Source organism: Gossypium arboreum, chromosome 1 (genome assembly GCF_025698485.1).
Source record: "Gossypium arboreum isolate Shixiya-1 chromosome 1, ASM2569848v2, whole genome shotgun sequence".
Lineage (NCBI taxonomy): Eukaryota > Viridiplantae > Streptophyta > Magnoliopsida > Malvales > Malvaceae > Gossypium > Gossypium arboreum.
Window position 1 is genome coordinate 4,439,864 of NC_069070.1, and position 16,237 is coordinate 4,456,100.

General features: G+C 31.2%; 3 protein-coding genes across 4 annotated transcripts; all 3 read left to right on the forward strand.

The window, feature by feature from the left end:
• The first annotated feature begins 1,193 nt into the window (after positions 1 to 1,193).
• Positions 1,194 to 3,885, forward strand: LOC108480337 (peroxidase 4-like). Its single transcript, XM_017783297.2, has 4 exons — positions 1,194 to 1,620; positions 2,618 to 2,809; positions 2,963 to 3,131; positions 3,219 to 3,885. The coding sequence occupies exons 1-4, from the start codon at positions 1,303 to 1,305 to the stop codon at positions 3,608 to 3,610; spliced, it is 1,071 nt and encodes a 356-aa protein (XP_017638786.2). The 5' UTR covers positions 1,194 to 1,302; the 3' UTR covers positions 3,611 to 3,885.
• A 6,310-nt stretch (positions 3,886 to 10,195) lies between these two features.
• On the forward strand, positions 10,196 to 12,267 carry LOC108482164 (peroxidase 4-like). Its single transcript, XM_017785278.2, has 4 exons — positions 10,196 to 10,528; positions 11,020 to 11,211; positions 11,301 to 11,469; positions 11,579 to 12,267. Exons 1-4 carry the CDS (start codon positions 10,319 to 10,321, stop codon positions 11,968 to 11,970), a joined length of 963 nt encoding a protein of 320 aa, XP_017640767.1. The 5' UTR covers positions 10,196 to 10,318; the 3' UTR covers positions 11,971 to 12,267.
• A 1,791-nt stretch (positions 12,268 to 14,058) lies between these two features.
• On the forward strand, positions 14,059 to 15,978 carry LOC108482079 (biogenesis of lysosome-related organelles complex 1 subunit 1). Of its 2 annotated transcripts, none has more exons than XM_017785185.2 (4): positions 14,059 to 14,317; positions 14,395 to 14,600; positions 14,683 to 14,785; positions 15,703 to 15,978. In XM_017785185.2, the coding sequence occupies exons 1-3, from the start codon at positions 14,161 to 14,163 to the stop codon at positions 14,770 to 14,772; spliced, it is 453 nt and encodes a 150-aa protein (XP_017640674.1). In that variant the 5' UTR covers positions 14,059 to 14,160; the 3' UTR covers positions 14,773 to 14,785; positions 15,703 to 15,978. The 2 variants fall into 2 exon arrangements, with proteins under 2 accessions (XP_017640674.1, XP_017640672.1); XM_017785183.2 differs by having other exon boundaries at positions 14,060 to 14,317; positions 15,699 to 15,978.
• Positions 15,979 to 16,237: the final 259 nt, after the last annotated feature.

Consider the following 16,237-nt stretch of genomic DNA (forward strand, 5'->3'; position numbering starts at 1 on the left):
ATGCGTAAGGAGAGAATTAGTTTGTTGTTAGTTTTCTTGGTGATTGATGGTAGCAGTAAAATTGAATTGTTAGGCTTTGCAAGTATCAAATTGAATGACTAAAAATGGGCAAAAACAGCTGAAGTGGAAGATTAGATAAGTATGATTATCAACTGATGAAAAAATTATTTGAGATTACGAGTCTTTTGCTGTTTCAAATTAAATGAAATTATTGAAAATTTCTGGTTTTTGTTATCATCATTAATTTGTAACTACGACGAGTCTTTTGCTAGTTGCTTCCTATTAATTTCTGAGTACGATTGTTTCCTTGACTCTACTTAATTATTGAGAAAGTGAGAAGAGTAAGCTTAATTTGTCAACTCATTTGATTAGGTTTAAGTTTGGTGAGCAGAATAGGATTGAGGAACAGTTCAATTAATCATTAGAAATATACATGAGGGGAGTTGAATATTGGCGCTAAAGTGAATCGCCACCAAACTGAGACGGAAAATTACTGTTTAAGGTTTCAATATTGTTAGTAAAAACCGTTGGTTAACGAATCCAATTTCTATAAATTATCAACCGTGTTGGTCCAAGAGCAAGAAATAAAAACAAAATTTGAACCAATTGGTTCAGTTTGCTATATACTCGTTACTATTAAATATTCAAGTCCCATCAAATATTGTGTCGCAATTAGAAAGTGCAAGTTCGAAGTACTCCAAGAGATTACAACAGAATTGCTGATCACATGACGAAGATTGCAAACTTTTACTGTAATAACTTATAGATTTTTAATCGTTGTTTTTTGACTGTTTAATTACACCGAAAAACTATTCAATCTTTTATAACGAGGGTAATTTGCCCTAAATGCTAGATTGAAGTATGCAACTCGAGTTAAACTTTTAACTTTATATGACCAAGAAAAACAGATAGAAACAAAATCAATAAACAAGTGATTAGCTGTAGTGTGCCTAGCAGAGAACTTTTCAAATAGTGAGTGAATTTGTCAAATTCACTGCCTTCTAGCCTCTAGGTAGTTTTGTTCTATAGTCTTGCATTGCGTGTCGTCTTCAACGACAGGGAATATTTAAATGCGTTAAGGAATCATGGACCCCAATGAGTTTGATAATTGGATGCTCACCCCACCAACTCGTTGATGAATTCCTCTCATCAATCAATTACTAATATGCTTTTTATAGATATATTATCTTCATCTTAATTACTAGCTAGACATCGAAAATACAAAGTCATTCATGCCTTGGTCTTAAAGATTAGGTGACCTGCCGGTTTCATGGTGCCAAACGCCTCTATATATTACCTCTAATGGCTAATGCTAACACCATCCCTTCATCTAAACACCTCTGCACTTTTATCTTCTTTTATAATTTGTCAAGTATAATATTATACATATCGAGACTAGAGAGAATGGCTTTTTCTTCTTCATTTAGTGTCATGTTTGTTGTGGTGGTTTGGATGATGGCGGGGAGCAGTAGCTATGCTCAGCTCTCCACTAGTTTCTACTCTAAATCATGTCCAAAGGTGTTGTCTACAGTTGAGTCAGTAGTTAAATCCGCAGTGTCAAAAGAGAAGCGCATGGGTGCTTCTCTCGTCCGCTTGTTCTTCCATGACTGCTTTGTCAAAGTAATTTCCTCTCTTTCTCTTTCCTTCTTCTTGCTAAGCCCTTCTCTTCTATACACACATACTCATACACCTGCTGCAGCCTCCCTTCTTTTCTCGATACACTAATATTTTTGTTGCATTACATGCCTACATACATATTCATTATTCTTGGTCAACTGAATTAAAGGTTTTTTCCCCTTTCAATTTAAAAATGGAGTTTCACGTTGAATGGTATCCACACACGCATATATATATATATATATATATATATATATATATAACCCACGAAACATTCACAAGCTATATAATTCAGATTTTAAAGTAGTGTCCAAGTTCAAAGTGTTCTAAATGAAACCTCAACCTATCAATATCATTTAGTTAGGTTCTTTCATTAGTTAGAGCGTTAAATACTAACTCAAATGTTTAACTTAAATACAATGTGAAACATATTTAAAATTGATGAATCAAATTCCAAATATGTGTAAACTTATTACATGAATAATTTAGATGTGACATATTAAAAGAATAAAAATTATTTTAATAATATTATTTGTTTTTCAATGCACCATATACAAATTATCCATACTGTAAGTATACATGTTTACCATTTGGTCCATATATTTTAAATATGCTCTATATTATACTCAAACTGGTATTTAACATTTGAATTAATAGCCAGATTTACAAAAACTCTCAACTGCAATAACATGATTTAAATTCATTTCACTTGCTTGGTAAGCATTGGCTGCTGGTCCAAATATCTTTCCAACCATGAATGCATGCTTTTTTCCTGCTTCATTCGTGGACCCAAGTAACAAAAAGTATTCATGTATGATTATCAAATGCCATTGGCTCATTAGCTATTAAGCTAAACCCCTCAAAAAGAGAAAGGATTGCAGATTGAGCAAGTAAATGACTAAGGAAATACCAACCATCTTAATTAGTTAGAATATACATAGCTGTGTTCATATATATGGTTGGTAAGTATGTATATATTTATCATGTCTAATTATGACAGGGTTGTGATGGGTCAATACTCCTAGACGACACTTCTTCTTTCAGGGGGGAGAAAACTGCGGCTCCCAATAATAATTCCGTGAGAGGTTTCAATGTTGTTGATGACATTAAGGCCAAGGTGGAGAAAGCTTGCCCCGGTGTAGTCTCTTGTGCTGATATCTTAGCTCTTGCAGCTCGGGACTCCGTTGTTATTGTAAGTAAATGAAACGAAAAGTACATATATACATGTATGTGCTCCTTTTTCTATTATTATTGCGTATTAGTAATCAACTAATCACAGAAAATCTGCTGTACTCTGAAAAGATAACGATATTCACAAGAAAAAAGTTGAATTTGATTGGTACAGCTTGGAGGGCCCGGCTGGGATGTTAAGCTTGGAAGAAGGGATTCAAAGACCGCCAGCTTTGCTGCTGCGAATAGTGGTGTCATCCCACCTCCGACCGCCACCCTTAGTCAACTCATCAATAGATTCCAAGCGCGAGGTCTTTCTGCCAAGGACATGGTTGCTTTATCTGGTATAATAGACCATTCTTTCCTCTCCTGCACTGCACTACTTTATTATATCTATACATCTCTTCTAAGCTAAATTGCACCCGACCCAGGGGCTCACACAATTGGGAAGGCAAGGTGCGTGCTTTTCAGAGATCGCATATACAACGAGACAAACATCGATGCTTCATTTGCGAAGGCAAGGCAAAGTAGCTGCCCAAGAACAAGCGGATCAGGGGACAACAATCTAGCACCCCTAGACGTGGCAACCCCAAATTCTTTTGACTTAAAATACTTCAATAACCTCTTAAACAAAAAGGGTTTGCTCCACTCGGACCAAATACTCTTCAATGGCGGATCCACCGATTCATTGGTTAAAACATACAGCAGCAACACCAAGAAGTTCTATTCAGACTTCGTTACTGCAATGATAAAGATGGGAGATATTACCCCACTCACCGGATCAAATGGTGAAATCAGGAAGAATTGCAGGAAGCCTAATTAATGGCTCTTCCTCCATTGCTTTGCCCCAATATCTGAGGACTTGTCTAGTCTACACAGTTTGCTTCTTTATTTATATGGTCGTAGGAGGTCGGACAGTTACGAAGAAAAAACTGTACTTGCCGTTCGTTATGAATCTAACAACAAAAGAAAGATAATTGATTCCAACAAAATAAAATCAAGGGGAAAAGAGAAAGCATGTTAATGTTTGTTGAGTTCCAGAAGGAACAATGATGTGTCTGTTTTGATGCAAATTAATGAATTTTGTGTTTTCTCTTAGCCCTAGCCAGCTATTAAGCACAATGATACATTTTTCTTAGATATTCAAACAATCCCACACACACGGATCAACTGATACAAGCAACAACAAAGATGATCAAGATTTGCATGTTTCGAACTTGTTATGATATGGCAACTATGTCGGTAATGGCTTTGTGTCTAATATATTAGAATGCATTTTGGAGCATGTCAGGTTGCATTTGAGTCTTATTTTTCTGCAATTCTAAGTAGGCATGAGTCTTGAGACAAGACAAACATGTCTCAATATAGGATGATGTCTTAAGACATGATAAGCAAGTCGAGACATTTGAAGTCATCAACTAAATTAGTTTCAGGGGAGATTAGTCTTGAGACATAGTCTTTGTGTCTCATTGATACATTGGCCCAAGTATAAAGAATTGGCTCTAGTTTTTAAAATTTGAGTTTCTAATTTTAGAATAGTAAAACAAGATCTGATATATAGCTTTAATAAATTAAAATCTGTTATGTCAAATCATTAAAAATAAATCAAGAACAAAATTATATGCGAAAATAGTTTCTCATTATTTAACCCTCTAAAGGAGATGAAAACAAATATGAGATATATATCTATTTCTTGGGTACCACTACCTTTTTTAAATAACTTATTATTAAATCCATTTTAGTATTTATAATTTGGCCCTCATCGAATAATAAATACAACTTATGGTATTTACATATTATTTCCATGACACTTTAATACATGTGACACTTTTAACATAATTGGTCACTTAATTTTATATCACACTTTATAATAGCATTATACATTATACATATCGTCCGTAACATTTTAAGGTCCTTTTGAGCTCATTCTTCGTTCGTAATGTTTTATAGATATTGGATAGATTATTTGCATAATTAAAACTTCCGTTTAAATACTTTTTAGATATTTGAATGATTAATCATTGTTGCTTCGACAAGTAACACTCTTTATTCGATTTAATTTTCTATATCCAGTATAGATGTTACAAAATTCTACTTGAAACTATTATAATAGTAATAAGAGATGGCACCAACCATCCCATTAAATGGAGAATGAAAAATATAAATTAAATAAAAGAATATTCTTACAATTCTAGAAAAAATTAACTTTGGCTAGATAAATGGAAATTAATTACTCATAATTCTTGTAAATGCCAAAACAATATTAACCAAAGAAATATATTACAAAGCCTCCTCCCACCTTGGGAGATGCCGAGTTCTTTATTTATAAGGACTAAAAAGGAATTTTACCCTAACTTTCTCCACAAAATAATAAAAATAAGGTAAACTACACAAGTCAATTTTGTTTGTTTTATATTATATTTTATTCACTTATGTTTGAAATGTTATGTTTTCGTTATCGCTTTGTTACAAAGTGGTCACTCTACCGTTAAACTCCGTTACTTTCTTAACGGCAATCTTACATGGCAACCCAAATAGGTTTTAAATGCTAACTTGGATGTCCTACGTGACCGTCCAAATTAAATTTATCTAATTAAAAACCTATTTTCATCCCAACAACTGGATATCCAAGTTGGCATTTAAAATTCATTTGTACTGTCGTTAGAAAGGTAATGGAGTTTAACGGTAGAGTGACCACTTCGTAACTAACGATAACGTAAGTAACTAAAACGTAACATGTCAAACATAAATACTTAAAATGTAATCTGAAACAAATAAAAGTAACTATTTTTATAATTTACCTTAAAAATAATATAAAAAATAAAATAAAATCTCAAAATGACAAAATCATTAAATATAATATCTAACATTCAAAGAAAATCCTAAATCATTAAATACAAAACAATTGCTTTATCTCAAAATAATTCTATGATTATTAATGTGATCCACGTTTTGTCCAAAATCTTCAAGCAACACACCTACCGTATTATTCCCACGCCTTTGTCAATCATCGTTCATGCATCGACTACAGAAATTGGATCCAAATCTTAATATTTTTGTGACATTATTACACTTTTTAAAAATCAATATAATTTACTAAATTAGTAATAATTATATCTCGATTTTACTAAAATTAGTAATAAAAAAAACATGTTAATATTGTACGTATCAAATCCAAGTAGCCTTCAACTGAGGGCACGGTTCAGCAATGAACAAAGATAAGGATTGATTGCTCAACAAAAATAAATAGATTTATTTAATGTTTAATTAGTCTAAAGTATCAAACAATATTAATATAGAGTAGTGATGGACGTGGAAATTTCGAAGCTAAGGGGTCCATATGTACCATATGAATAGGCAAGCGGTGCAAGATTAGACACCTAAACAACCAACCGCTAGCTAACCATCCCTACATGTGATAAGCTTGTCGATTAAATTTTAATCCGATTCGTATTAATATTATTATCAATGTAAGAAGATGTAGATTCGAGTATGTTAAAACACATAATCCTCCTATTTATGAATTAGAGAGGAGTTATAGGTAGTTCTTAGTAATATAGATCTGAAATTTAGTCCATGTAATTTATTTTTAGAAATTCAAGTTCATTAAGTCATTTTTTTTAATTATATTACTACCAAATAAGTATTTTTTTTAACTTCACTCCAACCTTAAATAAAAGGATAAATACGCTTCAAACGCACTCGAACTCATAAATTGTCTCTTAAATCGTATTTCTAAATCCATCAATGATCAAAGGATTTATTAGAATATATAGGCTTATCTTTTAGAATCAATTTATTCGAAAGATTTCTTAATTTTATGAATAAATATTTGATAGTACAATAATCTAATATTAAATTTAAGACCATCAACATTGAAGGAATGGCTATCTAATATATTATTGCGACATTGGCTTGCCTTAAAAATAATTATGCCATATAATTAATTATTTTGATTTTATTTAATCATTAAAAATATATTTATTATTGAAATTATTATATTTAATTTTAAATTAAATAAATATTTTTATAATCAAATGGGAAATATATATAAATTTTGAAATGTAATTACTTACATTTTAATTTTACTTAAATTATCCAAATTTGATAATTAATTTTTAAAATTGTTTAAATTAAAATTTAAAATAGATAATATATATAAATAAATATTTAAGTTAAATCAAATGGTTAATTATCTAATTAATTTTTTATTTAATTAAATATTTATCTAAAATTTAAAGATTCTGATTATCTAATTAAAATTTTAATAAAATTTAATTATTAAATATAATAATTATCCAAATTATTATATTTAATTTCTTATTTAATTAAATAAATATTTTATAATCAAATGGATAATATACAAAAAAAATTATACGTAAATTGTACTTATATTTTAATTTTACTTAAATTATTTAAAATTTTAAGTAGATAAAAATAAAAAATATAGAAATTTAAATAATAATAATAATAATAATAATAATAATAATAATAATAATAAGATGCAACACCTGTCCAATATCATGCTTTCGTACTTTGTTATATTATATTATATATATTTGAGTCTCTTTTTTTTTAATTTGGTACATGAATTTAATTTTAATGTTCAATTTGATATTTAGACAAAAAACTTAATGAATGATTGACACATCTGCTCTAGTAAAAAAACTTAAGTACTTAATTAGGACCAAAAAGCTCAAGTTCGTATTTAATTGAGATTAAAAAAACTTTAAGTACTGAAATGAATATTAAAATTAAATTCAAGTATCAAATTGAAAGAAAAAACCTTTTGAATAACTCAATTTAAACTTAACTAGTTAAGGTGAGGAAAAATTAACTAATTAATTAATTAAAATAAATAAATAAATTTATAGGTGATTTATATATGATGAAAATAGAAATTAAACATTTTTAATGTTGGTTCTTTGAGTAGAAACATTTTATTGCATAATTGAAGATCATAGAAACACAAGAAAAGTAAAATTTCCTTTGTCTTTTCCTTTTGAAAAGTGAAACTAGTAATAATCTTAATAGTAAAAAGGTAACAATAAGGAGAAAGCAACCACAAAAGTTTAAATTGATAATGTTGGAGATTAGATTAGATAAGTATGATAATCAATTGATAAAAAATTATCTAAGGGTGTGTTTGGAAAGTTATTTTATTGATATTCGTTTTCTAAAACATGTGTTAATTTCTGTTATGTTTGGATGATTATATGTAAAATATTTTGCGTTATTTGAAAATTAATTTTACTAGAATATTCATTTTAAAAGCTGTTCTTAGTGAAATAAACATAATATAACATTATATTTGTTATGAAATATTATAAAAGTATTTTCTTTTAGTAACTGAAGTTCATTTATTATAATTATATTTTATATAAACTTAATAATAAATAATACCTAATTAAAACTTAATTTGAAGTTATGTGTATGACATATATGCTAGTGGATAGTAGCACATTAAAGTTTGAAAGGATAAATAAACCTAAGCATGATTTAAATAAATAGTTATACTTGTATTATTAAAATATTCAAATTTTTACACTATTAAATATTCTAAATTGTAATATATAAATATTTTTCGATAAAATATTAAGAATATTATTTAAAATTTAAAATTATTACTAATGTTAAAATATATTATTAAAATGAAACTGCAATATTAAATAATTTATTAAAATAAGAAATAATATTAATAAGTTATTATATTATTAAATATAAATAATAAAATATGCATGTTTAATAATATAAAAAATATAACATTTGATATTATATTTTTAAAATTAAAATTTATTAATAATATTATACTTAATTCAAATTAATTTTATATAAAAATCAAGTTATCAAGCTCTTTTTGTTTTCGAAAAATGAGGTAGAGGGTTTATTTTCTGTTGACTCTTCATTGGTCGAGTTATTTTTCATGAAACAAACACGAGAAAATATAAAATACTATTTTTAATAAATTATTTTCCGTAGAATAAATAAACCTAAATTAGTAATTAATAAGCACTTCACTTGATAATTTGATATGAATATAATTATCAATGTAATATTTGGGTAACTATTACAAAATTTAGTATAATTGAAGTTCACTCACCATTCTTATATGATTGAGAATAGGAGTAAATTAGGAGGTGATTAAGCATGATTACTTTCTCTTTTCTTTTTTAGACTTTTTTTATTCCACTTTTAAAGATGGAAAGTTTAATTCATGATATAGCTCCTAAACTAGATTAGCTTTTTAATTTTGTTTATAATTTTTTTTGTTTGTATATCAACTATCATTTTCATTTTAATTTATTTTATCTGAAAGTAAAGTTTTTAATAAAAAACATAGCATATGATACATATTGTTATTGGATGACGATAATCTTTTGTAGCACTTTGAACTAGACCTGATCATAGGTCGAGTCACCTGTCCCAGCTCGAAGGCTCTTCCGAAATGTGAGAGAGTTTGAGTAAAATTATAGGTCCGAAAAATAGACTTGTACAAAAAAATAAGGCTTGTTTAAAAAAAGAGCCGGGCCACAGGTAAGGCATTTTAGCCTGGGCCTGGCCCGAATTCACTAAAAAATAAAAAAATTACTTTTTTTTCTTTTGAATGTTATTTTCATGTTGTTTTCTCCTTATTTTGCTACCATTTTACTATTATGTTGCTACTATTTTATTGTTATTATTTGGATATTATATAAAACTTATTTTATTATTAATTTTGTTATTATTTTAAAAGTATTTGTTAATTTTGTTATTATTTTAAAGGCACTTGTTAATTTTGTTATTATTTTAGAGGCATTTGCTTGTTAAGTTGTATTTATCTTAGTGTTATTTAAGTTTACATATTTTTAAAATTTATTTTCAATTTGTCGGAAATATTTATTTTGATGGTTTTATTATTTTGATATATTATATATATTTAAAATTTATATAAAAATAATATAAAAATTTTAATACAATTGGGTTAGATCAGGCCCAAATTTTAACATTTTTATCCGGGTTGAATTTAAAAAAAATTTAAGCCCATTTTTCAAATTGGGCCAAGTCCAAACTTAATAAATGACCTAAATTTTTAGTTGAACCCAGCCCAAATCTTTACGGTGAAATACATAAAAACAAAATCAACAAACAAGTGATTTAGCAGAGGTGATAACTTTTTAAAAGGTGACTGAGTGAATCAAAATTCAGTCCCCCTAGCCTCTAGCTATGGCAGTGTCGTCTTCAACGTAAGAGAATACTCAAAAGGCATTAAGGAATCATGGACCCCAATGAGTTTGAAAATTCAATCGGTTGATGAATTGCTGTCATGGATTAATTTCTAATTTGATTTTTATAGATATACTTTCATTAATAATCTTGTTCTCTACACATGCCTTAGTGACTTGCCGGTGTCACGGTGCCACATGCCTATATATATTATCCCTAATGGCTAATGGTACCACCATCCATTCATCTAAACACCTCTGCACTTTTTTGTCGTCTTCTTATAATTTGTCAAGTATAATAATATATAAGCATCTTCAGAGTTGAGAGTATGGCTTCTTCATTTGGTGTCTTGTTTGTTGTAGTGGTTTGGATGATGATGGGGAGCAGTAGTTATGCTCAGCTCTCCACTAAGTTCTACTCTAAATCATGTCCAAAGGTGTTGTCTACGGTTGAGTTAGTAGTTAAAACAGCTGTGTCAAAAGAGCAGCGCTTGGGTGCTTCTCTCCTCCGCTTGTTCTTCCATGACTGTTTTGTCAATGTAATTTCCACTCTTTCTCTTTCTATCTTCTTACTATATATACACATGGTCACATAAGCGTATTCAGTGTTCTTGGTCAACGGAACTTGAGTAATTTTTTTTTCATTCCTTTCAATTTAATAATATATTGGAGTTTCATGTTGAAAAGCGCCGTCAAATGTTTAATCTCATGTATATATATTTGGTGTAATCAATATAAAACTCAATCCAGAATACCTTTCCAACCATGCATGCATGCATGCATGCATGTGTTTTTTTCCCTGCGGACTTAAAGAAATTCCATTTGTGGAGCCAATATAAGTACTGATGTATGATGATGAAATGCCTTTGCACCTTGGCTCATATTAATCTTAACCACTCAAAAAGGGGAAAGGATTGCATATGGAGCAAGTGAATGACTAATGAAATACTTAGTCAGTTAGTATATATGTGTATATATATATGGTTATTAATTAAGTACGTCCTGTATTTATCATATCTAATTATGACAGGGTTGTGATGGGTCAGTACTCCTAGACGACACTTCTTCTTTCACCGGGGAGCAAACTGCTACTCCCAATAATGGGTCCTTGAGAGGTTTCGAAGTTGTTGATGAGATTAAGGCCAAGGTGGAGAAAGTGTGTCCTGGTGTAGTCTCATGTGCTGATATCTTAGCCATTGCAGCTCGGGACTCCGTTGTTATTGTAAGCACTTGAAATGAACAGTCCAACGTACACACTGCATATTAGTATGTCACCAAATGAATATAGAAAATTGAGTTTGATTGGTGCAGCTTGGAGGGCCCGACTGGGATGTTAAGCTCGGAAGAAGGGATTCAAAGACCGCCAGCTTTTCTGATGCAAATAGTGGTGTCCTCCCACTGGGTAGTGCCAATCTTAGCCAACTCATCAGCTTATTCCAAGCGCAAGGTCTTTCTACCAGGGACATGGTTGCATTATCTGGTATAATACAAGTATATAACATTCTTTCCTCTCCTGCACTGCAGTCTGTACTACTTTATTATATCTATAGATCTCTTCTAAGCCAAATTGCTTTATGTTGCTGAGCCAGGGGCTCACACAATTGGGAAGGCAAGGTGCTTGGTTTTCAGAAATCGCATATACAACGAGACAAACATCGATACTTCATTTGCAAAGACAAGGCGAAGTAGCTGCCCAAGAACCAGCGGATCAGGAGACAACAACCTTGCACCCATAGACCTGGCAACCCCAAATTCTTTTGACTCCAAATACTTCAAAAACCTCTTAAACAAAAAGGGTCTACTCCACTCAGACCAAGAACTCTTCAATGGTGGATCCACCGATTCATTGGTCAAAACATACAGCAGCAACGTGAAGAAATTCTATTCAGACTTTGTTGCTGCAATGATAAAGATGGGAGATATTAAGCCACTCACCGGATCAAAAGGTGAAATCAGGAAGAATTGCGGGAAGCCTAATTAATATAGCTCCTCCGTTGCTTTGGCCTTATAATTAATGAGGACTACCCAGGATTTACTTCTATGTTTATATCGTCGTATGAGGTAAAACAGTTTACGAATAAAAAATATTACTTATCGTTTGTTATGAATCCAACAAAAGAAAGAAAAGTGATTCCACCAAAATAGAATTAAGAATGAAGAAAAATAAAGCATGCTTAAACGATAAGCAGCTTGCATGTTAATGTTTGATCGAGTTCCAAGAAGGACAATGTTGTTTGTGTATTTTGAAGCATATTAATGAATCATTTTTCTTTCTTAAGCATAGTGATTCACAGGTTGCCTGTAAATTATTGCTCTTTTTGTTACCATATTATATATTTCTTTAATTAGATACCATTAGCTTTTTAAGTTTGAGACGGTCACTGGTCAGAGGCTGAGAGCCACTGGTTTGATCATTTCTTATCCATTAAATGCTTTGATTTTTTTTCATATTTGTACATTATAATATATTATCCATGGTATATGCATACTAGATAATTCGTTTAGTTAAAATAGACCAGTCAATCAGTACATATTAATGGTAGCTTAGCTATTGATTGAGATGTTTGCTTTACTCTAAATAAAACCTTTCATTAGTAGGGCCCAACCATCTAATTATAACATCAAATATTTATATTTTTTTTTGGATAAGTCCATGGAGTGCTTGAAAACAAACAGGGAGGAGATACGAGACTTTGTTTGTTGACTATCTTCTAGATAGGATGCATTGGAGATGCCTGCGACAATTGCTGGATACTTTCATTCCTCGTAAGAGAAGTCGTCGTAGTAGGAGATATGGGTTCCTGTGTCCTTAACCCGTTTAAAGGAAGAACCTCATATTGGAGGAAGGTGAAGCCTAAGGTGCATCGTGTTGGAGATGTGGTCTGAACGAGGTTGAGGAATAACGCAATAAGGTGATGGATTCTGTTCGGCAGTGGAATCTAATCGGAATGAAATGTCATCCTCGAAGGAGCGGTGGGATTCTGAAAGGATTGGGAAGGGGATTAATAGTATGAAGATGATCACAGGGGAGGTGAATGAAGAAATGGTCAAGTTGTTGAAGAAGTGTGTGGTGGGTACCGCTCGATGCTTTTATGAGACCATGACTCTCAAAGAAAACTTCAAGATGGGTGGAGTATTTGAAGTGAATATCAATAGACTGGGGGTAACCAATTCCTAATTGTCTTTGATAATGAGGATGAGACAAGAAATAGAACGGAAAGCCTATGGTTGTAACACCCTCGTAATTAGTAACCTTCACACTTAAAGGGGTAAAAACAACTTATCGTTATGTGTAGGTAATACACTAGTAAAATTCATTTTAAAAACAAGTTTAATGAAAATTAGTGTGGTCCATTGCTTATAGGGAACGAGTTTGAATACTCTTAATGAATTTCACGGTTATTGTTTAAATGTTTAAAGCAATAGAGACATTATAGGAACTCTACCTATATAAATAGCAGAAGTGGTGCCACTTCAACAAGTAGAGATGAAATCTCTCTTGTAAATATTTATTATAAACAAAATAAGCATATGGTCGTATTAGTGCTAAAAGTGAACAACCTATGACGAAAATATAAATGAATATTATGTGCAGTTTATTTTAACTTCTAATATTAGGAGTTGCGGTTTAATCTTGAACACTAACTTCATTAGAATTATAAAATATATCTGCTAATTGATAGTCTAAATCAAGAGATACTATTTTGTATGTATAATATGTGTTTGTGTGAAAGGCTATAAAGTAAGTTACCAACATTTTAAATTAAGTGGATTATTAATAGTTTATAATGTTAGTATAATAATATTTCAATATATAAAAAGTCTAATAAATTATAATTATTGATTAAGTAGTTGTATTATAAAGACGTAATTTTTGTACGTAAAATTATCTTATAAAGATATAATTTTATGTAAAATTATCTTATTAAACAACATAATATTATGAAAGGATATTTCATGAAAAGATGCACTTATCATGTGTCTATACAACTTTTTTTTTTCTTAGGTGGGCTTAGGTGCTTTTATGCGAGGCCTGGGCCCAAAGAAGTAGAGACAAAGATTTGGCGAATGTGTTACTGTTAAAGCAGTTGACTTAACTAACAACACAAACACAAACAAACCGAAAGGAAAGCGAACTCGAAACTCGTTGGCATAGCTAACTGAGACAGATATGAACTCACCGCAGCTTCCACAGACGCGTGGGCGCGTGTTATCCTCATCCGAGATAAACAAATCCCCAGCCGGGTCAGGAGGAGATCTTGAATCTTCTTTAATCCAAATCTATCACCATCACCACCACAACTCCCTCAAGCTCCGGGATCAGGCCGGTCAGTTCTGTTTTTTTTTTTTTGTGTGTGTGTGTTAAGTAATTAATTAATTAGTTTAAAGGAATTGATCGGAACAGAGAAAGCGAAGAAAGATGCGATTAAGAAAGCGGGGAGAGTGTCGGATTTGTTGGTGGAGGCGGTGAACGGAGGTGTGCAAGAGTCGTTTATAAACGAGAAGCGAATCGAGGCGGAGATTCGTGCTTTGGCTTCTACAATTGCTCGTTTCATGAAGCAGACCGATCAATGGCTCGCCGCTTCTCACGCCATTAACACCTCTGTCAAGGTTTTTCCCACTTTCTATCTCATCCTTAACTCTCTTTTTTAAATTAATTACAACTGGGTTTTTGATGAATTGTTGGTTTTAGGAAATTGGAGACTTTGAGAACTGGATGAAGAGCATGGATTTTGATTGTAAGAGTATCAACGCTGCAATCCGCAACATCTACCAACAATGACATACGAATTCAGGTAGTTTTATTAGGTTCCTCCATTTATTTTAAAATTACTGCTAATCATATCCAATTGTACTCTTTCTCACTACTGTTACTGCAAGTTCCTTGAAATCCAATGAGATTGCTGGCTTCATTATTTTAATTTATTAACCTGCTAAAGTAATAGTTGTATTTGCTAAGAGTAGAACTCAATGGCATACCAAACTTTAGACTACATTTACCATAACACTTAAGCTTGGAAGTTGGAATCATAGGGTTTAATGTTTTGATGCTGGTTCTCTTGGAGTATCCTATGCTCTGAGCGGATGAACATCGCTTAATATGTCTATGTGATAGCATCGAAAAAAACCAAAATGTTAATTCTATTTTATTCTAGATGCCAATATCCTATTTGGGAATGTTTTTGAACCTCAGGCATTGAGGAAACTTTTCCCAGTTCCCTTTTCTTTCCTTTCTTTGGAACATGTTAATTTCTTCATGATTTTCTTTTAAATAAAAACTGGTAGAGTAACAGACTCTCATGGTAACCTCAACCATATATACATATAAATTTACATAGTTTATGGCTTATGTGGATTATCTAGGGAAGTGCTTAATCTTCTACTTGCTCTTTATCCAGTTAACATTAGAAAAGAGCTAACGAAATTTGTTCTTTAACCATTCTTGGTGCTTCTGCGGCCCTAATAGTTGCATATCTTGGAATGAATTTTATGCGAAATAATAGTTGCTTCATAACATCAATAACCTCATAACTCTCTACATTCAATAAATTATATCATTTAAGCACTTGGTTTATATTTATAGCTAAAAAATTGCTTGTTTATTATCTTCTACAAGAAAATGAAGGATATCGCACCTACTATATGCGGTTTGTGAAAATTCATAGTCATTGCTTCTCTGTTTACTGTGTGTCATTCATTTGCATGCAGGCAGGCACCAATTGAAGTCCCTGCTTCTTCTGACAAGTCTCTGCAATTTCATTTCCTTGTTCTTTTGATAAGAAGAAGCCATTATTAGGCTGTTGATCTCTTTCCTTTGAGAAGCTAGCAAAGTTGTGCCTCTGCAATTTCATTTCCTTGTTCATTTGTTCTATACTATTAGGCAGTCGATCTCTTTCTTTTGAGAAGCTAGCAAAGTTATGGAGGCATATATGTACAAAACACAATAGAAGAAAAAAATTAATAGATGTAATAATTGATTTATCTCATATTTGATTTGCATTAACTGATGGTTTTTCCTAATAATTTCCCTGCTTTTAGTGGTGGTGGACGAGCGTGCGTGTGATCAATATGGTCAATGGTCGTAGAATGAGTTATAAAAAAAATGCATGATTGATGCCCATACTTGAGGGTCTTCCCCATCTTTGACCCAAGCTCAGATCCCGGCAAACTCAAGCTTGATACTCGACTTGAACTCAATTAAACATTTATATTTTAAGACGGGAGTTCAACTTGAGATATAATTAAAC